Raw genomic sequence first — 22,741 nt, forward strand, 5'->3', positions numbered from 1 at the left:
GCTCCTGGAATCAAGCAATCCTCCCACCTCAGCCTCCTGAGTAGCTGAGCTATTAGGTAGCTGTGCACCACCACAGCCACTTAGTTTTTAAAATTTATTTTTATATATGTACTTTTTTTTTGTTTTGTTTTGTTTTTGTTTTTTTCAGACAGAGTCTCGCTCTGTCGCCCAGGCTGGAGTGCTGTGGCCGGATCTCCGCTCACTGCAAGCTCCGCCTCCCGGGTTCACGCCATTCTCCTGCCTCAGCCTCCCGAGTAGCTGGGACTACAGGCGCCTGCCACCTCGCCCAGCTAGGTTTTTTTTTGTATTTTTTAGTAGAGACAGGGTTTCACCGTGTTAGTCAGGATGGTCTCGCTCTCTTGACCTCGTGATCCGCCCGTCTCGGCCTCCCAAAGTGCTGGGATTACAGGCTTGAGCCACTGCGCCCGGCCATATGTACTGTTTTTAGAGGTGGAGTCTGCCTATGTTGCCCAGGCTGCCCTCAAACTCCTGGCCTCAAGCTAGTAGTGCTCCTCCCTCGAACTCCCAAAGTGCTGGGGTTACAGGCGTGTGCCTGTGCACAGCCAGTACTTCTTATTTCTTTTTCTTTTCTTTTCTTTTTTTTTTTTTTTTTTTTTTTTTTTTGAGGTTTCAAGTGATCTGCCCGCCTTGGCCTCCCAAAGTGCTGCCCTGGACCTGATTATTATTATTATTATTAATTAAAAGTGCATTTGTAATGGCTATGCGCCAGGTATGATGCCAGGTGCGTGGAGGTTGAATGATTCTTACTTTTGTAATCCGGTGAAAATGAGCACATAAACAAATAGTGACAATTATGCTTGATTAGTGCTACGTTGTAAGTAAGATCAGGAGCCTATAGGGGAACAAAGAAATGGCAACTCATCCAGTTTTGGGATGTTCAGGAAGACTTTCCAGAGGAAGTGGTTTCTAAGACAAAACCTGAAGGATGGCATAATGCCTCAGCAGAAAGAACAGTAGGTGCAAATATTCACATGCGTGTTTAGGGAATAGAGGGCATTTAGTGTGCTAAAGTTTATCATACTGCTGAGGAAGAGTGGCAGGATATGAGGTTGAAAGAGGCTGTTGAGGCTGAACACGGTTGCTCACGCCTGTAATCCCAGCACTTTGGGAGGCCAAGGTGGGAGGATCACTTTAGCCCAGGAGTTCAGTAACAGCCTGGGCAACATGGTGAAACCCCATCTGTACCAAAAAAAATAGCCAGGCGTGGTGGCATGCACCTGTAGTCCCAGCTACCCAAGAGGCTGAAGTGGGAGGATGACTTGAGCCCAGGATGCAGAGGTTGCAGTGAACCAAGATCATGCCACTGCATTCTAGCCTGGGCAACACAGCCAGACCCTGTCTAAAAACAACAAAACAAACAAACAACGCTATCGAGATTTGGGAACTAACTTTGTAAACTTCAAGGAGCAAGAGTCTAGGTCCACTTCACAGTCCAGATTTCATATGAACTCTTTTACATACAGCCCATCAAAACACTGCTTCACCATCATGCCAAATGAAACAAGCCAGACGCAGGACAAATATTGCATAATTCCATTTATATAAAAGACCTAGAATGGTCAAATTCATATTGAGACAGAAAATAGAATAGTGGTTGCCAGAAGCTTTGGGAGAGTGGGAAATAGAGAGCTATTGTTTAATGGGCACCGAGTTTCAGTTTTGCAAGAAGAAAATGTTCTGGGGATGAATAGTTGTGATGGTTACACAACAGTGTGAATGTACTTAATGCCACTGAACTGTACACTTGAAAATGATTAAAATGGTCAATTTTATGTTACACACATTTTAGCATAATGAAATCAAAAAACATTTTTAGGTGAGGCACGGTGGTTCACGCCTGTAATCCCAGCACTGTGGGAGGCCAAGGCAGGAGTATCACAAGGTCAAAAGATCGAGACCATCCTGGCCAACATGGTGAAACCCCATCTCTACTAAAAATACAAAGCTTAGCTGGGCGTGGTGGCATGCACCTGTAGTCCCAGCTACTTGGGAGGCTGAGGCAGGAAAATCGCTTGAACCTGGGAGGCAGATGTTGCGGTGAGCTGAGATCACACCACTATGCTCCAGCCTGGCGACAGAGCTAGACTCCGTCTCATAAATAAATACATAAATTTAAGCACTGCTTCATTTAAATTTCACTTAAAATGTATCCTTCTCTTAAAATCCCATAATAATTATTCTTTCTTTTTTTTCTTTTTTTGGTAAGATGCCTCGCAGCTCCGCTGGCATGCAGTCTCCCTCATTGTGACAAATCAATGAATGTAACTTGTTGGATTATAAGGTTGTTCCTGGTGGTTTTGGCTGGTTGGTTGAGGACAGTGGTAAGCAAATACCAAAGACAATGTTGCCACAGGGGGAAATGCTGGCATCAGTGCTGCTATCTAACAAATGAATCTTGGACTCAATATAGGTGGAAGTTGACTCTTAGACTTGCACATTAACTTGGGGATCCAGGAATAAGGCTAAAGTAGACTCAAGTCCATAACGACCCTGGGACCTGGTAGAAGTAAACTCAATACTTCTGGCCAAAGGCATCCACAGCATGGGCCCCCAAGATTCTCACAGATAGACAGCAACCAAATATGAGCTCACAATGAAGATTTTCAAACACTCAAGAAAAAAAGTCAACCGGCCGGGCGCGGTGGCTCAAGCCTGTAATCCCAGCACTTTGGGAGGCCGAGACGGGTGGATCACGAGGTCAGGAGATCGAGACCATCCTGGTGAACACAGTGAAACCCCGTCTCTACTAAACTACAAAAAACTAGCCGGGCGAGGTGGTGGGCGCCTGTAGTCCCAGCTACTCGGGAGGCTGAGGCAGGAGAATGGTGTGAACCCGGGAGGCGGAGCTTGCAGTGAGCTGAGATCCGGCCACTGCACTCCAGCCTGGGCGACAGAGCTCCAGCCTGGGCGACAGAGCGAGACTCCGTCTCAAAAAAAAAAAAAAAAAAAAAAAGAAAAAAGAAAAAAAGTCAACCATAGTGCAAATCAGTAGCATATTGTTAACTGAAATTATCAAATATAGTTTATAAAATAACGTCTGAAATGTTTAAAGAAATAATCAATGAAATAATCTAAACAATAAGATATTCTCAAAATATTTGTCTTCTATTCCTTGAACAAATATGTAAACATTTGCACATATAGTGTTCTTTCTGCTGGAACATTATGCCATCCTTCATTTTACTTGTTTACTAGTTTATTGTCTGCCCGGCACCCCCATGGCCCCCAGGAATGTAAATTACACAAGGGCTGGGGTTATTGTCTGATATGTTTACTGCTATATCTCCAGCATTTAGAACAGTGCCTGGCACAATACATAAATATTTGTTGACCGAAAGGACTGACTGTGGAATTCAATGTTCAACTTACCTTCAGATTTTCTTTGCTGCTCCTTCAGAAAATGAGGAGCATCTTCTCTGGTTACAGACTTGGAAATGTTTGGTTCTAAACAAGATCTCGGCAGCAAAAAGCCCAAGTTCACATCGCAGAGCTCCCTGGAACTTTCCTCTTTTTGCAAAAGTAAGGGCCGCATGGTCAGCGTGTTTGTCCTGAGCTCCACCATCTCAATTTCATTTGGATGAGAAACTGCATGTGCTTGTGCCCATTCTTGATGCGATGAGGTTATCTGACTAAAGGGGGGAGGGAAATGTTTTATTTAAAACTCGGTTGCCACATCTTCTGAATCTCCAGTTCTCAGTCCAGCCTGACATCACTAGAAAGTTTGAAGAACTATTTCCAAATGGTGCTGCTGAAAGGCAAGGCTGAATCCTGAGAGGGTAAGACGTCTCCACACATCGACTCCTCTCGGCCTCCTCAGCCCTCTGTACCTTCGCCTGGATGGATTAGGTTTCAGCTCACTCTCATTTTCCCAATCACCATTTCCTTGCACAGAGAAATCAGAGACCAAGGGCAGGAATGGGGGATGCACCTTTTTATCTCCACAGGCACTGACTAGCCCAGTACTTCTCAAACTATCTTTGATGAAGAACTGGCATTTAAATTTTCCAATCATTGTGAACTGATACTTTTGTAAAATATAAGTGAATTGCCATAAAAAGGGAAGAAAAATAAAAGACATGCAAAAAATAAGCCTCAATTTTTTTTACTACCCAATCAATGAACGTAAGTTATTTGCCAAATTGCTTTGTAACTTTTTTAATGGTCACCCTCACAGCCTGTCCTGACCTTATCATGGACTGGTAACAGGACCTCAGAACCACATTCTAAGTAGCTCTGCCCTGCAGTAGGGTCAGCAAACTACAGCCCAGGGGCCAAATCCAGCCTTCATCCTTTTTCTGTAGCTTTAATTGGATCACATCCACACTCCTTTGTTTACAAATTATCTGTTGCTGCATTCAAATGACAGTTGCAGATTTGAATCATTGCAACAGAGACCATATGGCCCACATAGCCAAAGTGTTTATGATCTGGCCTCTGCCACATACTCTTTATTGTGACCTCTACTTTTAAGCATTATTATGAATTGAATTACTAATAATGTAGGTTGCCACATGAGTATCATTGCTTCATACTTCATTTCAAATCTGATAATTCAAAGAATATTCCTTACTTCCTTTCTTTTAAGTCTTCTTGGCTCATTTCTTGGGGAGGACTGACATCTCTTGGAAAAGTCACAGTGATCTCAATACCTATAGAAACATATCACAGTAGTAGAAGGAAGAAAGTAATGAATTCTAGTGGAAAGCGGGAGACATACTTTGTTTGTTTGGCTAATCTCTTCTTAATAATTACAAAATGGACATTAACCAGGGGCTGAGGTTTAGCCATCTTTGTATCTTTCCTGTTCAGAATATGGTAGATCCTAAATAAATGCTTGCTTAAAGAGCAAAACACCATATAATAATATTTTACAGATGTGAAATAAAGTTTTATAACAAGCTATGTTGTCCCCAGGATGAAGAAAACAGGACCACCTTCTATAAAGTGTAATGGCACCTATCTCCCAGCACTATTGTGAGGATTCAATGCGATAATTTATGTAACACCAAAGATGTTTGCTTGTATTTGTAATTTTGGTCGTTCCATGAAATAATTCCCAGAATAACCCTTAAGAGAGAAAGTTCCAACTTACAGAATATGTGCTTGCTCACAATATAAGATGTCAAGCAAATTTATGTAAAAAACTAGTGTGAATGACTCTAACATTGCCTGTTCTTTAAGGTGTGTTCATTCGTTCCTTTTTTTCATTTAACAAACTTTTATTAAGCATATGCCAAGCCCAGCACTTTGTGCTGAAAACAGAGAAATAAACAAGATGCAGCTGAGGCCCTAGCAGAGCTGATAAGAAAATACAGAATGCAGTGAGATAAGCACTGTGATAGAAGCAAGTGGTGATGTGGGAGCAGAGAGAAGTGTCCTTCCGGGAAGACGCAATGCTTGTCCCGGTATTCATTTCTATCCATTTATCTGTCAGAGCCATTTATTCACTCAATCTGCATGTGCCTGGAGGAGCAATGGCTGTATGAGCTCCACTAATTGAAGGCTGGGGAAGGAGTATCACGGGGAGGATAAGCTTAGAGTGTGAATCAGACATCCCTTCTCTGCCACTTCCTGGGTGACGTTGGGAAAGTTGCTTAATAGCTGTCACCATTATCTAAATTAGTAGATTTTTATTATTTTAAAAGACTTTGGATATATTTGTTTGTAATACATAGGAGCTACCATAGTGAAAGCATTTTTGTTGTTCAATTTTTATACCTGTGCCATTTAACGAAACAAGTACATTAAAAAAAAAAAAAAACAGTAAAAAATTCCAAAAGGAAAAGTTTTGTTTACCATCAGGCAAATGATAATAGTGTTTACTATCATTTTCATCCAATATTATGTGTTGTGCTACCATAAAAATGTAGCTAGCTTTGGTTTTCTTAACGTTTCTCAAATAAGACAACTTGATTGCATGTTTTCTAATACTATAATATTGCATGAAACGCTTGTCTAAAAATGAAGTTTCCTAGGAATAGTCCATTGTTTTTTCAGTTTTCAAAGAGCCTATCACCACACTATGTAGCACAAAATGAGAGGCTTGGAATTATTGAGCTGGAAGGAACTTAGAGGTCACCTAATCCAAGCCTTTCATTTTAGAGACAAAGAAACTGATAGCAATGAGTTTGCATGACATGCTCAAGGTCATTCTCCTACTTGAAAGGAAGACGGATGTCTTTCACAACATTTTGGTAGTCATCCTTGAGTGCAAACACCTACCTGACATGTTAGAGTGAGAAAAACATACAGCATACATTCCTAATAACTAAACTGTCAGTGAAAAGAATGTTCTGGCACAAAAGCTAAATGTATTTAGTTCTTTGCTGTGAAAATTAGAAAACTGACTGTATTCACATGAACCATATTTAAGAACAACTGTACTTTTGCAGTTGTCAAGAATTAATAGATCCAGAATGCTTTCAAACAAATTTAATGCGCTTAAAATCTGTTCATCAGCTGACTTCTTTTTCAAACCAAGAAACAAAGATAAGCACATGTAAAAGAAAACCTACCTGCCTTTCAAGATATTGTTAAGAGCTAAGGGCCACTGTCCTAATTGTTGGTCCTAAATTGGAAAAAAGATTATAGAATGCACTGATTCTGAAGTCCTCTAGAAACATACAAATGTTCTCTTTGTTCTGCCTCTTGAATACTGTGAGTTGCTGAGGTTGCTATGGATAAGGCCTCTAGAGCTACCCAGTAGGCCAGGGAAGAGGATGCATTGTCACAGGTAAAAACAAAACACTTGCTCTTATCTAAGCGCATTTTTCACATAATGAGGGTCAATTAACCCTATCAGAAAATATTACCTTAGAGAGAAATTAAAAGGCAACATTTCAACATAGCCACGAATATATTTTCTTTATAGAAGAGGTGAAAATGACATTCATAACCAGTCAGAAAATGATCATTAATTTGTTGTTATTAGTGTCAAAGCCATTATTAAAATAAAAACATAGAATCTGGCCCAGCCTAGCTGATTTCAATAAAGAAAAATTATTTTCTCCAGAAAAGCCTCACTTTCCTGTTTGTTCTCCTTATTTCATTTGTTACATTTTTGTGGGTACTTAATAGGTGCATATATCAATGGGGTCCTTGTTCTATTTAAATGAATGTGCATATCTGTCTGGATTGTGAGCATGGAGATTCAAAATATTTTGATGCCATCTTCACGTTTTGATGATTTCCTAAATTGTGAAGCTCAACACAGACTTAAAAAAAAAATAACAACTGTATTTCCAGCCTTCTGCGCTGTTAGATTCAGAAAGCTTACTTGAGAGACTGAAGTATGTGAGTTACATGAAAAAAGATAAGCTGCAGGCATCCTGTGTGCTGATGGGGGTACCAGCAGAGGGAGGAGATTCTTACATTGAGAGTGGGAGCGGCTCTTTGGTTATGGCAGAGGTGGCATGATTTGGGGGTCAGCAGCAGCCAGTTTTGAAATGCATTTATGGGAATTCTTCCTGACAATCCAATCTAGAGCCTTCTTGTTATGGACTGGATGTTTTGAATGCTTGTGTCCCCCCACCGCAAATTCATACGTTGAAGTCCTAACCCCTAAGTGTGGCTTATTTGGAGACGGGGCCTCTAAGGAAGAAATGAAGGTTACATGAGGTGTCAAGGGTGGGGCCCTGATCCAGTTGGATTTGTGTCCTTCTAAGAAGAGAGCTCACTCACTTGTGCTCTGCCTGTGTGTGCACAGAGGAAAGACCACATGGGGACAGACCGCCATCTGCAACCAGGAAGAGAGCCCTCACCAGAAACCTATCCCTGCTAGAATCTTGATCTTGGACTTCCCATTCTTAAGAACTGTGAGAAAATAAATGTCTGCTGTTGAAGCCCCCCAGTCTATGGTATTTTGTTTTGGCAGCATGAGTGAACCAAGAAAGTTCCTCTCCTCTAGTTTCTCAATGGTATATGAACTTCCTAATATCTTTCAAATTTCCCTTCCTTTTTAACCCAACCAAGCGTAGGTTCTTGTATACCTGCAACTACAAATCCTGGTGAATTTATACTGTATTAAAATATTTTTAAGCCCATTAGTTTTAGGGAATAGATTCTCTTGTTCATTCATGAAAAGAGTAAATTTATAGGCTCAGTTTCTAGTCTACAAGATTTGTGTCTGTTGTGTTCTCAGAAAATAGTGTTTTGTGTTTGTTTGTTTGTTTTGAGACTGAGTCTCACTCTGTCACCCAGGCTGGAGTGCAACGGCACGATCTCGGCTCACTGCCACCTCCGCCTCCCGGGTTCAAACGATTCTTCTGCCTCAGCCTCCCAAGTAGCTGGGATTACGGGTGCGTGCCACCATGCCCGGTTAATTTTGTGGTTTTAGTAGAGATGGGGTTTCACCATGTTGTCCAGGCTGGTCTTGAACTCCTGACCTCAGGTGATCCGCCCACCTTGGCCTCCCAAAGTGCTGGGATTACAGGCGCAAGCCACAGCACCCAGCCCATTTAAAGAGATTTAAACCAATATTTAAAATGAATATAATGCACAATAATATCCAAAACACTTTTATTTCAGAATTTGTGACTAGAAAGAGTAGCTAGCTCAACTGAAGTCTCTACCAACTGTGACATGAAATTTTATCAGGAAGAGAATTGCTCTTCCAAATTTGTAACTCAAGTTGTTAAAAGCTTAAAACTGAAATAACTTAGTGGAGATGCCTCATAAGTATTATGGCTCCCATATGAAAACTAAAAATATTGCAAATCAAGTTTAAAAGAATGACTAACATCCCAAATGGTGAGTTATCTCCAAATTGAGCAGAATAAATGAAATATTTAACCTCCTGGAAGGCGCTTGGGACACCACTAGGCTTCTAAGAGCTTGGCTTTGAAGTCTATGAAAGTCGAAGGAGGACTGCAAGGACCGTTCTGAAGGGTTTCAGGATTTATTTTCTTTCGTTAGCTCTTTCAGGCTTAATGGTGTTCACAATTTTAACGGTTACTAAATTACTCTCGGCCCTCGGCCTAGGGAGGGAAGATTCCAGTGGGCGTGAGCAAGGCAGGCGGCTGCCCAGGAGAGGGCACCATCGCACCACCTCCCGGGAGACGCTACTCGGGAGCGCTGCAGCCTTCTGGGAGGTGCAAAGGGATGAAAAAAACGAGCATCAAAGAGGGCGGCTTCCCTGGAGTGTTAGAAATGGAAGCCAGAAAATTGCCCGGGAGAAATTGCAGCAGTTCAAATAAACATTTACTTTAAGAAGGTTATGGATAGATGACAGACAAATGGGATAGCCGTGGCAACTATGTTCTGAGGAGAGGATCTGCAAATACTTTGTGGTCTGTTAAGTGCAAGGGCACTTACGGTCTGACAGGATAACATGTTTGAAATGGGTGGTGTTCTGGAAGATTCCAGACTTATGGCCTTGTAAATAAAAAACCGAGACTTAGGGACTTTCATGCCTTGTTCATTCCCCCACCTTCCCCTCAGGGACAACAACTGATGGAGACATGTGTGGCTCTGGAAGGGAACCGATCACTGAAGCTGCCGGAAGATTCTGAGAGGAAGAAAATGGGGAAGGGATGTTATCAGACAAAAAGGAAGGGACAGGGAACCGCTTGGCTGAGCTGGAGTGAGGTGGAATGAAAGAGCCAGAGAGCATTGTCTATTCTGGACAGTCAAGTTGCCTAGACCCACTGATTCAGATGTGGACCAAAAGGTAGTATCATGAGTGGTTTTCTTCTTCTTTGGGCTTCTTCTGTGTTTTCAAACTTATTTATTATTATTTTTTAAACTTTTATTGCAGGAGTTAAGCTCAGGGGTACAAGTGCAGGTTTGTTCCATAGGTAAATGTATATCATGGGGTTTGTTGTACAGATTATTTCATCACCCAGGTATTTAGCCTAGTACCCATTAGTTATTTTCCTGATCCTCTCCCTCCTCCACTCCCTCCACCCTCCGATAGGCCCCAGTGTGTTTTGTTCAAACTTCTACAATGAGCGCTTCTGAAATTGAAGGGAAGCCCATATGATCATGTTATCTTTGTAAACACATTAAGGACTGAAGCCCGATACCTTCTGTCCTGGGTTGCCAGTCCTGTCTACCACCACTGGGATCTTCTTCTTCACTAACCGGTGTGGAATGACTGCAGTCACCATCTTGGTCGAACTCCTGCAATATCATAAAATTCAAAACTCAGTAATTAGTTATTCAATGTACCAATTTGTTGGCAGAATGAATGTTGATTTTTCTAGGCTAAAGATTCACACCGTGGATTTCTTTTAAATTGGATAAAGTATTTAGGAATAAAATAATAAGAAAGTATCTGCCCTTGGAGCACTAGGCTCAGACAGTCATGGATGTGATTAATTCCATAATCAAAAACGAAGAGCAAAGCTCAAATCACATTGACACATAGAAATTCAGTGTTTTATACTTTATCGTCTCAGTGCCCAGGCTGCTAAGCTGCCCCAAATTCCATCCGGGTGGGTAAGTGGAAAGAATCCTTTGGCCACAGTCACAGTGAACAACCCCAAAGGAACGTGATCTTTTCCATAATGCCTCCCTGGGGCATCATTTACAAATAGCAAGAATGGAAATCCCTGCTCCTTGTGGAAGCTACAGATATAACCCTAGACTGAAAGGAGGCAGCAAAGCTGATTAAAGTCTTCCCTATGATGGCGTTCTGATCTAAATCATGGTGCACAACACCTCTTAAACTTCCTTTTCACTCTCCGGAAAATAATCATTATAGTTGAAAACCAACTTGATTTACAGAAAGTACTCCAAACATTTTAAAGAAGAAATGTTTTCTTAGAATTCATTGTTTTTGATAGTTTCCTTCATTACAAGTTATAGCTGCTGATTTTGTGCCTTTAAATTTCTAGAACCATGATAGACCCAAGTAGTAGTTAAAACATCCCATCACAACCCAAATGTTACAACTAGCTGTCTGGTTTCTATGATCTAGGTGGCCTACCTATTTAAGGGGACTGTTGGACAAGAAGTCTTTGCCCTAAGTGCACAAGCCTGTCATCTGAAATGTCAGAGAAGTGGCGAGTCACAAAAATTCTCTGAGAGCTCATTTATTAATTCCCAAGAGAGCTAGGAAATTTCTTGCTTTTCTCTCCTTGTTCATTTTAATTGTTGTAGCAAATAATAAAAGTTGGTCAGGCACGGTGGCTCACTCCTGTAATCCCAGCACTTTGGGAGGCTGAGGCAGGTGGATCGCTTGAGCTCAGGAGTTCGAGACCAGCCTGGGCAACATGGCGAAACCCTGTCTCTACTGAAAATACAAAAATTAGCTGGACGTGATGGCACACACCTGTTGTCCCAGCTACTTGGCAGGCTGAGGCAGGAGGATGGCTTGAACCCAGGAGGTCGAGGTCATGGTGAGCTAGGGTCATGCCACTGCACTCCAGCCTGGGTGACAGAGTGAGACCCTGTCAAAAGAAAGAAAAGAAAAGAAAAGAGAGAGAGAGAAAAAAAAAGAAAAGTAGAAGAAAAGATAAAGGAAGTAAAAGTAAAACCCAGCCAGGTGTGGTGGGTCACACCTGTAATCCTGGCACTTTGGGAGGCCCAGATGGGTGGCTTGCTTGAGACCAGCCTGGACAACATGGTGAAGCCCCATCTCTACAAAAAATACAAAAATTAGCCAGGCATGGTGGCACGTGCCCGTAGTCCCAACTACTCGGGAGGCTGAGGTGCGAGGATCATTTGAGCCATAGGAGGTTGAGGCTGCAGTGAGCCATGATTGCACCACTGCACTCCAGCCTGGGCAACCGAGTGAGACCCTGTCTCAAAAAAAAAAAGAAAAAAAAAAAAATCCAGAGATAAAACCCTCCATTTATACAGTCATTAAAAATATTTTAGGTATTCAATCATAACAACTTAGTTGTCATACCTTACTTGTATTCAGTAGTTTATACTTAAACATTGTTTTTTAATGTTTAATTTTTATGGGCACATAGGTATATATATTTATGGGGTACAGGAGATATTTTGATATAGGCATGCAATGCATAATAATGACATCAGGGTAAATGGGGTATCACACATCAAGCATTTATCCTTTGTGTTACAAATGATTCAATTATACTCTTTTAGTTATTTTTAAATGTACAATTAAATTATTACTGACTATAGTCACCCTGTTGTGCTATCAAATACTAGGTCTTATTCTTTCTTTTCCTTTTCTTTTTCTTTTTGTTCTCTCATTGGGTTGATTATTCATTCTTTCTAGCTTTTTTTTTTTTTTGTACCTATTAACCATCCCCCTTCCTGCCTACTCCCCACTACACCCTTATTAATACTTTCTAAAGCATTTTCTATCTCCTGGCAAAAGTCAGGTGCCCTATCTCAGACTATCCTGGTTTTCAGTGGCAGATGGGTTCACTCGGCTCCTAGGCTGTTGTCAATTTCACTGCTTATTCTTCTCTGTATTTCAAAAATTCTACCATCATCTGGCAAATTCCTCCTCCTTCCTATCAAATCGCAAAGGGGGATCTATTCTTCCTAGAACATATGAAAATACAAAAAAAGTATTTTTTAAAGCAAGATTTTAAAAAATCACCTATAACCTGACAACCAAAGAGCAAACACTGTTAACATAGAAATCATATTTTCTTCGTGTTTCTCCTAAGTATTTAAAAATATACTTGCATCATATAATTTTTGTATCTGACTTTTTCACTTAAGCATACACTCATAAGCAATTTACTAAGTAAATGTCATTTTAATGGAATTTAAGATTTCTTTCCTTCAACAAATATCAGAGGGTCATAATAGTACTTTTTTTTTTTTTTTTGAGATGGAGTCTTGCTCTGTTGCCCAGGCTGGAGTGCAGTGGTGTGACCTCAGCTCACTGTAACCTCCACCTCCCGGGTTCAAGTGATTCTCCTGCCTCAGCCTCTTGAGTAGCTGGGACTACAGGCACCTGCCACCACGCCCGGCTAATTTTTGTATTTTTAGTAGAGACGAGGTTTCGTCATGCTGGCCAGGCTGGTCTCAAACTCCTGACCTTGTGATCTGCCTGCCTCAGCCTCCTAAAGTGCTGGGATTACAGGTGTGAGCCACTGCGCTCGGCCAATAGTACTTCTTTAATAAGCCCCATTAGTCTTACAATGTAAGTCCCATGATGCCTAGTAGGTCGTTTTAAATTCTTCATTTTTACACATAGTGTTATTAAATATTTGCAACTAACACACCAATTTTGCATTATTTCTTTAGAGTAGATCCGTAGATATGGAATTATTGATCCAAAGACTATGAAAAAGTTGGCTTTTTGTACATATATTGCCTTAAAAGTTTATCCCTATTTAAAATCCACCAGCAGTGTATGAATGTGCTACATCACATCTTCTCCCTTATCGTCATTGCTTTTCATTTAATGAATTAATTATTGTTTTCCCTTCTTTTCACAGGTGTTTATATGATGATGATTATTATTTTGAGGCAATGTCTCACTCTGTCACCCAGGCTGGAATTCAGTGGCACTATCATGGCTCACTGCAGCCTCGAACTCCTGGGCTCAGGTGATCCTCCCACCTCAGCCTCCTGAGTAGCTGGAACTACAAGTATGTACCACCATGCCCTGCCCCTTTTCATTTTAATTTTTATTTTTTGAGACAGAGTCTCTGTTGCCCAGGCTGGAGTGCTGTGGTGCAATCTCGGCTCACTGCAAACTCCACCTTCCGGGTTCAAGTGATTCTCTTGCCTTAGCCTCCCAAGTAGCTGGGGTTACAGGTGCCTGCCACCATCCCTGGCTTTTTTTTTTTTTTTTTGTATTTTTAGTAGAGATGGGTTTCACTCTGTTGACCAGGCTGGTCTTGATCTCCTGATCTCAGGTGATCCACCTCCCTCTGCCTCCCAAAGTGCTGGGATTACAGTCACCTGCCACCACATTTGGCCGACTTTTCATTTTATTATATTTAATGTAATATATGGAATTGATCTTCTTCTTATTGTTTGAATGTGAATACTTTGATTAATAGAAAAGTTGGAGATAGTTTTAGATGTTTATGGGTCATTTGAATTTTTCTTTTTTAGTATTATATATAGTTTTTGTGTAGATCCTTAGTTTAGAACACTCTAAGAGACCTCAAAACACATTTCTACGAAGAGACCTCAAAACATATTTCTACCATTTCATCTAATTACAGTGATTCAATGAAATTTTTATGCTAAGCTTTGGGAAAACAGCAGCCTTCATTTGGAAGTGTTAGACATACAACTGTTTCTCACATCAAGTTTCCATGTTGATTACAGAGCTGTGGTCAATCTCAACTATTCAGTTCATTTGTCAGTTGGTCCTGTGGGAAAAGTTGGAAGCCAGCAGTGTGGTCGTACCCACCTACAAAATGCATAATGATGACTAGCATTTACATATATAGTGACAGACACTGTTCTATATGCCTTACACATATTAACCCATTTATGCCGGAGGTTGCACATTTTCTTGTGTGAAAAATCAGACAACGGCGATGACCTTGAGCAGTGGGATATAAATAACCCCCACAAACTCAGCATTCCAGTAAAGGAACACTAGGCATAATTGGGTTAACTAATTTAATCCTCACAACTCTAAAGTTAGGATCTGTTATCTTCATTTTATACCTGAGGCCCAGAAAAGTTAAGTAGCTTACACGAGGTCACACAGCTAGCCAGTGGCAAAGCCAGAATTCACACCCAGACTCTGAAATCTGGGTCCAGAGCTTGTAACCACTCTGTGATCTTGTTAGCATGAAAAGTTTGAAACAATGAATTTCAACAAGAACCAGAAAAAAAAAAAATTAATGAGCAAAATAAAGGGGAAGGATACTCAAACCTAATTGATAAGTTTTGCATAGAAAAAATAATAATAAAAGATGTGTGATATCTATAAGTACCTGACAAAAAATTATGCCCTGGAAAAAACTGAAAAACCATCAGTATCACAATCAAAAAGGATGTAGGGAATGAGATCTACTTTGAAGGTGATCATGGAAGTGAAGACTCAAACAGAAACAGCTCAGAATTTTCTAACTTATTTTATAATGCTAAACAGGAATGACTTTAAGATGTGCTTGGGTGCCACAAGGAGGAGAATTGAAATAGTGTCACCTACGAGGGAGTAAAAGAGACAAAACACCAGAATAGCAAATCCCAAGCATAGATGGATTTCATAAACCATTGACAACACCACGGGAGCTGATAGATGGATGAGAAATAGAGCGTCGCATTCTAGCCTTCAGACAACAGCGTACCAAACATACAGATGGTAAAGGCATGATAGAAATCAGCCGTAATTAGATTTTTTTATTTTTATATTTTAGAGACATGGGATCTCGCTCTGTCGCCAAGGCTGGAATGCAGTGGCACAATTTTAGTTCACTGCAGCCTCGAACTCCTGGGTTCAAGTGATTCTCCCACCACAGCCTCCAGGAAGTAACTGGAACTACAGGTACATGCCACCATAACCAGCTAATTCTTTAACTTTTTGTAGAGACAAAGTCTTATTATGTTGCCCAGGAGTGTCTCGAATGCCTGGACTCAAGGGATCATCCCACTTCAGCCTCACATGTGCTGAGATTACAGGCATGAGCCACCACGTCCAGCCTACGATAAAATTTTGAAAGAAGATTCTCCTCAGATGAAAAAAGATGACTGAGCAAGTCTATAACAAGCCTCTCTGGAGCTGTCCTGCAGGCAAGGCCGCTGCTTATATTTGTAAACTATAAAAACCTATTTCAGACAACCAAAAAGAAAACCAAGCTTTCATTTAAAGAAAACAGTGAAAGGGATTTAAACCCCAGTTAAACCACTAGGGAAGAAAAGGCAAATACAGTACTGAAAAAAAGTCCATTTCTCGCTCAAAAAGGAGTTTAAACTTTATTTCAGCTACAATAAGAAAAAACACCTAGTGAAAGTTTTTTAAAAAAGATTTAAAGTTGCCTTAAAAAATGTACTGATTGGGCACGGCGGCTCACACCTGTAATGCCAGCACTTTAGGAGACAGAAGTGGGAGAATCTCTTCAGACCAGAAGTTTGATGTTGCTTGTTTGTTTTTTAGAAACAGACTCTCGCTCTGTCATCCTGGCTGGAGTGCAGTGGTGTGATCATAGTTCACTGTAACTTTGAAGTCCTGGGCTTGAGTGATCCTCTTGCCTCAGCCTCCCAAGTAGTTGGGGCTACAGGTGCATGCCACCACACCTGGCTGAGGCCAGGAGTTTGAGACCAGCCTGGGCAACATAATGAGACCCTGTCTCTACGAAAAATTTTTTAAACATTTATTTCAGTGTATTAATATGAAGTGATATAGTTAGTCCTTTTAAAAAGAAAGTTGCGGCCGGGCGCGGTGGCTCAAGCCTGTAATCCCAGCACTTTGGGAGGCCGAGACGGGCGGATCACGAGGTCAGGAGATCGAGACCATCCTGGCTAACACGGTGAAACCCCGTCTCTACTAAAAATACAAAAAAATAAGCCGGGTGAGGTGGCGGGCGCCTGTAGTCCCAGCTACTCGGGAGGCTGAGGCAGGAGAATGGCGTGAACCCGGGAGGCGGAGCTTGCAGTGAGCTGAGATCTGGCCACTGCACTCCAGCCTGGGCGACAGAGTGAGACTCCGTCTCAAAAAAAAAAAAAAAAAAAAATCAAATAATGGTAAAAGACTTATACCAAGAAAAACAGTCACCCTTTTCCTCAGAGGCAACCACTTCCAAACTTTCAGCTGTTTCTTTTGGTATTTTCTTCCGTATTTCTGCATAGTTATCATGCTGTCTCTTGACTCATCAAAGTGAGGCATCCTCTATTGACTTATTACGGTAGTTAATAATTTAATGTTCTTATGCCCTGCCTCCATCCTCCCAATACATTTACCTTCTTTGTTGTTAAATCAATAGTCAATGGCTAATTATGATTATGAGGCTATTGTACTATGTAGTAGTACAATTGTACTGTAGTATGATTATGCTTTCTTTCTTGTATAACTATATTTTTTTCCTGAACAAACCCCCAAACCCTTGTTTGTTTGTTTGTTTAAATAGACCTTACTTTTAGGGCAGTTTTAAGTTCACAGAGAAACTAAAAGGAAGGTATAGGCCTAGTGCAGTGGCTCCCGCCTGTAACCCTAACACTTTGGGAGGCAGAGGTGGGTGGATCACCTAAGGTCAAGGGTTTGAGACCAGCCTGTCCAACATGGTGAAACCCTGTCTCTACTAAAAATACAAAGATTAGCCAGATGTGGTGGAGCATGCCTGTAATCCCAGCTACTCGGGGGGCTGAGGCAGGAGAATCACTTGAATCCAGGAGGTGAAGGTTGCAATGAGCCAAGATCGTGCTCCAGCCTGGGTGACAGAGTGAGACTCCATCTCAAAAAAAAAAAAAGAGGAAGGTATACAGATTTCCCATATACTCCCTGCTCCCACACATGCACAGCCTCACCCAGAGTGGTACATTTGTTACAGTTGTCCATAGTTAACATTAAGATTCACTCCTGGTGTTGTACATTCTATGGATTTGAACAAATGTATAATGACCTGTATCCACCATTAGAATCATACAGAGTAGTTTCAGTGCCCTAAACATCTTCTTTACTCTGCCTATTCATCCTTCCTTCCCCTCATTCCTTATTTTTTTTAAATTTCTAGTTGGTTTATTTTATTTACTCTCTTACGTCTTTTTATTAAATGCCTACATCTTCCCAACCTACAATGGTCTCTCCACTTGATGAAATTTATCAGACAATATATCTGTTCTGTTTCCCTCCTCTGTCCTGCTCCCTGCCCCCATCCCAATCCCCCAATCATCTGAGCTCTTTGTTTTCTAGACTTGCTACATAGCTGAAGTCCTGGTCCTGCCTTCTTCATTATACCAATGATTCCCTCCTCTCTCTTGATCCCCTGAGTCATAGATCCTACTTTTTCCTCTTTCTTTATTTACTTTCTCAATTTAATAGAGCACTTAGTAGCTTCCTTAAAAGGTGTATCAGAAGTAAGATGTTTGAGATTTCTGTGTCTGAAAAAATGTCTTTATTCAACTCTAATGCTTAACTGAGAGTTTGTTTGGGAATAGAATCCTAGTTTGAAAACCATCTTCAGCTGGGCCAGTGGTTCACACCTGTAATCCCAACACTTTGGGAAGCCGAGGTGGGCAGATCACTTCAGGGCAGGAGTTTGAGATCAACCTGGACAACATGGTGAAACCCCATCTCTACAAAAAAACGCAAAAATTATCTGAGCACAGTGGAGCACGCCTGTAGTCCCAGCTACTTAGGAGGCTGAGGTGGGAGGATTGCTGGAGCCTGGGAGGCAGAGGTTGCAGTAAGCTGTGATTGTGCCACTGGCCACTGCATCCCAGCCTAGGTGACAGGGTGAGACCCTGTCCCCAAAAAAGAATAAAAGAAAAGAAAAAAAAAAAAGCTATGTTGTCCAGGCTGGTCTCAAACTCCTGGGCTCAAGTGATCCTCCCATCTCAGCCTCCTGAGTAGCTGGGACCACAGGTACAGGTGTCCACAGCTATGCCTGGCTGAAAACCATATTCTTTTTTGTGTGTGTCAGATATTTGAAGACATTCCCTACTCCACCCCTTTTCCATTACTTTTGATTTTAGTATAGCATACATTCAGAAAAGTTAACTTACCATATGTGTATAGATTAATGTTAATAAACCAAACACATTTATGTATCCAGGACCCAGATCAAATAAAAGAACACTACCAATATCCCCAAAGAACACTCTCATGCAAGTGCTATTTTGAATTCTAACACCATAGATTTGTTATTCCTCCTTTTGTTTTTATATAAATAGACCCATATAGGATTTAATTTATGTCTGGCTTCTTTTGCTCAACAATGTATTTGTGAGATTCATCTGTATTGTTGCATGTAATTTTAGATCATTCATTCTCATTCTCATTTATGTGTAGTTTTACACTATGTGAATATATCAAAATTTATGTATCCTTTTTATTCTTGATAGGCACTTAAGTAGTTTCCATTTGGGGGCTATTATAATAATGCTGCTATGATCATTATAAGATGTAGCTTATGGTAAACATATGATGCATTTCTGTTAGGTATGTACTTAGGAGCAGAACTGCTGGATTATGGAGTATGCATATATTTCTCTTTAACAGACACTAAAAGACAGCTTTCTAAATTATTCTAACATTTCATTCTCCCAGCAGGAGTGCATGAGAGTTCTGGTTGCTCTATATCCTTGTCAACTCTTGATATTTCCCAACTTCTAAAATTGTAATCATTCTGTGGATGTGCAGTGTTATCACATTGTAGTTTAAAATTACATTTATCCAATGACTGAAAGCTCAGCATCTTTAATATATTTTATTGCCCATTTAGACATCTGTTTTTGCTAAGTGTCTGATCAAGTTTTTGCCCACTTTCTATTAGCTATCTGTTCCTAATTTGTGGGAGTTTTAAAATTTTTTCTGAATTCAGGTCCTTTGTCAGATACATACATTGTAAGTATCTTTTCTCACTTTATGAGTTGCTTATTATTATCTTCATGATGTCTTTAGATAAAAAGAAATGCTTCATTTAATATAGTCCATTTAATTAACTTTTCTTTTATGGCAAGCATTTTGTATGTGTTTTGTTGTAAAAATTGTTGCCGGCTCCAAGGTCACAAAGATTTTATCTTACATTTTCTTTCAAAAGCGTTAGTGTGGTCAGGCACAATGGCTCACATCTATAATGCCAGCACTTTGGGAGGATGAGGCAGGGACATTGTTTGAAGCCAGTAGTTCAAGAACAGCCTGGGCAACAAAACAAGACCCCATCTCTACCAATAACAAATTTTTAAAAATTAGCCAGGAATGGTGGCATGTGTCTGTAGTCCCAGCTACTCAGGAGGCTGAAGCAGGAGTTTTGCTTGGGCCCAGGAATACTAGACTGCAGTGAGCTGTTATGTTTCACATTTTAAATTCCAATGAATGTGGAATTGATTTTGTGTATGGTGTGAGGTAGGGGTCAACATACGTATTGTTTTCTGTATGGCTATCTATGCAACCCAGAACCATGTATTGAAAATTCTTTCCCCTATTTCACTGCAGCGTGAACTTTGTCATATATCAGGTAATGAATTTATCTATATTTCTATCAATATCACACTGCCTTAATTGATTTAGCTTTATAATAGGACTTGATATCTGGTAGCCTAAATCTTCCAACTTTGTTCTTCTTCAATATTGCCCTCACTGTTCTTGGCCTTTTGCCTTTCTATATCAATTTAGAATCAGCTTGTTAATTTACACACACACACACACACACACACACACCTGATAGGTTTTGAATGGGACTGTGTTGAATCTGCAAACTAATTTGGCAGAATTGACATCTTTATAAAATTAAATTTTCCAATCCACTAACATGTTACATCATTCTATTTATTTAAGTCTTTTTTTTTTTTTTTTTTTGAGACAGAGTCTCGCTCTGCCGCCCAGGCTAGAGTGCAGTGGCGTGATCTTGGCTCACTGCAAGCTCCGCCTCCCGGGTTCACGCCATTCTCCTGCCTCAGCCTCCCGAGTAGCTGGGACTACAGGCGCCTGCCACCTCGCCCGGCTAGTTTTTTTTTTGTATTTTTTAGTAGAGATGGGGTTTCACCGTGTCAGCCAGGATGGTCTCGATCTCCTGACCTCGTGATCCACCCGTCTCGGCCTCCCAAAGTGCTGGGATTACAGGCTTGAGCCATCGCGCCCGGCCATATTTAAGTCTTCTTAAAATGTTCAGCAATACTTTATTACTTCCAGTGTAGAGGTCTTTTATTGCTCCATATATTTGTAGTTCCATATATTTGTAGCCGACAATGGTATTTTTAAGACATCTGGTGCCATTCTAGTTTCCTATCCTTTATATTATCTCTCTTTCTCTGAAAACTTTCAAGATCCTCTTGTAGCCTCAGTGCTTTAAAAGTTCACAATACTTTAGGGTAATTTACTTAGTCACTGTCCTGCAGTGATAGGTGCTTTAAACTTGAAAACTCATATCATTTGGTTCTGATAACATTTTTTCTTTTTTTTTCTTTATTTTTATCTCCTCCCTTTAAAACTATTTCTTCCCCTTCATTTCTCTGTGCTCCTGATTTCATCTGCATTCCTTGTTGTTTTGATGCTACTTTTCATATCAGAGGCTTTCCTCAAATACCTGGTGACCCTTGGCTATCTTGACTCTTCATATTAAGAAAGAGACACTAAAAATATGACTAGAAGTTCTCTCTGTATGTTGCTATTTACCTGTTGGTGGGCTTCGCTGGGTTGATCTGATAGTGAAATGCTTTTGTTTCAGGGAACTTAAAAGTGTCAGTATTAGTAGGTCTATTTTCTGGGGTTATTAAATCTCCAGAAGAGAATCTTCCAGTCTTTTGGCTTAGTAGTATAAATGGGCTGCTGGCCATATGGGAGCTAGGTGGGGAAGGAAGATGGAAGCAATATCTCTGTCAATGTTCAGACTTAAGCCTCCAGGTTGAGACCGGATTCCCATCTTTTACCTTGTATGTTGTTACTAAGTCCAGAATTCCTCCAGCTCAAATAATCTTCCACCAAATCTTCCTGCCTTCTGTGAGGGTGGGGAAGGAGTAAGTGGTGTAGTTACATAGAGTGGAAGTAGAATGTTGGGGATCTCTCTGCTCCTTATATACATTTTCAACCAAACCCTCTTTTTTTTCAACCTCATGCTAACTCCCAACTTCTGCAGTACCTGGTGCCTCTAATTCCTGGGCTTTTCCACGGTTCTTTGCAGTACATCATCTTGATTCTCATTAATATCCTTTCCCTGGACAATTAAGTTTTACCATTCTCCATGCTGCAAAATCATTTCTCACTTCTCTATCCACATTCTGACATCTTATATTGTGATTTGGGTTTAGCAATGTATCCTACCATGTTTCACCAAATCAAAGATGTCCCTGATTAAAAGCTACACTGTTGTTTTATGTACCACTAAAAATGACAAAACAGTACCAATTTGACAGTGACAGTTGTAAGATGTCTGACTTCAAAGAGGTTAAAACACAAAAATACACATCTTAGAATTGATAGTAGTTTAGGCTGGGCACGGTGGCTCATGCCTGTAATCCCAGAACTTTGGGAGGCCGAGGTGGGCAGATCACCTGAGATCGGGAGTTCAAGAACAGCCCGACGAACATAGAGAAACCCCAACTCTACTAAAAATACAAAATTAGCCAGGCGTGGTGGCCCATGCCTATAATCCCAGCTACTCAGGAGGCTGAATTAGGAGAATCGCTTGAACCCAGGAGGCAGAGGTTGCAGTGAGCTGAGATCAAATCATTCCACACCAGCAGGCTGGGCGACAAGAGTGAAAAAAAGAAAAAAAAAAAAAAGAATTGATAGTAGTTTAATTGAAGAAAAAAGAAGCTCAACATATATATTTTTTAAGGGATTAGGCCTCTCACTGTTGGCCAGGCTGGAGAGTAGTGGCATGGTCTTGGCTCACTGAGGCCTCAATTTCCTGGGCTCAAGCGATTATTCTGCCTCAGCCTCCTGAGTAGCTAGGACTACAGGTATGCACCACCAAGCCCAGCTAATTTTTAAAATTTCTTGTAGAGACAGGGTCTTGCTATGTTGTCTAAGCTGGTTTCAAACTCTTGTCCCCAAGTGATCCTCCTGTCTTGGCCTCCCAGAGTGCTGGGAGTACAGGCATGAGCCACTGCACCTGGCCCAGATCTTTTTTCTTTTTCTTTCTTTCTTTTTTTACAAAGATGTGAAAGTAAATCAGTGGAGGAAGTATGGTCTTTTCAACAAATGATAGAGGAACAACAGGCA

The 22,741-nt window shown here is 40.8% G+C and overlaps 1 protein-coding gene across 6 annotated transcripts in view; it reads right to left on the reverse strand.

Moving 5' to 3' along the window:
- The window catches only part of LOC105492553 (mitogen-activated protein kinase kinase kinase 19), an 83,617-nt gene that overhangs the window by 32,411 nt on the left and 28,465 nt on the right, over positions 1 to 22,741 (reverse strand). For all 6 annotated transcript variants that reach the window (XM_071072644.1, XM_071072643.1, XM_011759769.2 and 3 more), the window contains 3 exons: positions 10,044 to 10,140; positions 4,592 to 4,670; positions 3,391 to 3,650 (listed from right to left, as the gene is read on the reverse strand). In XM_071072644.1, the coding sequence (XP_070928745.1) occupies positions 3,391 to 3,650; positions 4,592 to 4,670; positions 10,044 to 10,140 (436 nt within the window). The remainder of the gene's footprint in view (positions 1 to 3,390; positions 3,651 to 4,591; positions 4,671 to 10,043; positions 10,141 to 22,741) is intronic.

The sequence above is a fragment of the Macaca nemestrina genome, chromosome 11 (assembly GCF_043159975.1).
Source record: "Macaca nemestrina isolate mMacNem1 chromosome 11, mMacNem.hap1, whole genome shotgun sequence".
In the NCBI taxonomy this organism is placed as follows: Eukaryota; Metazoa; Chordata; class Mammalia; order Primates; family Cercopithecidae; genus Macaca; species Macaca nemestrina.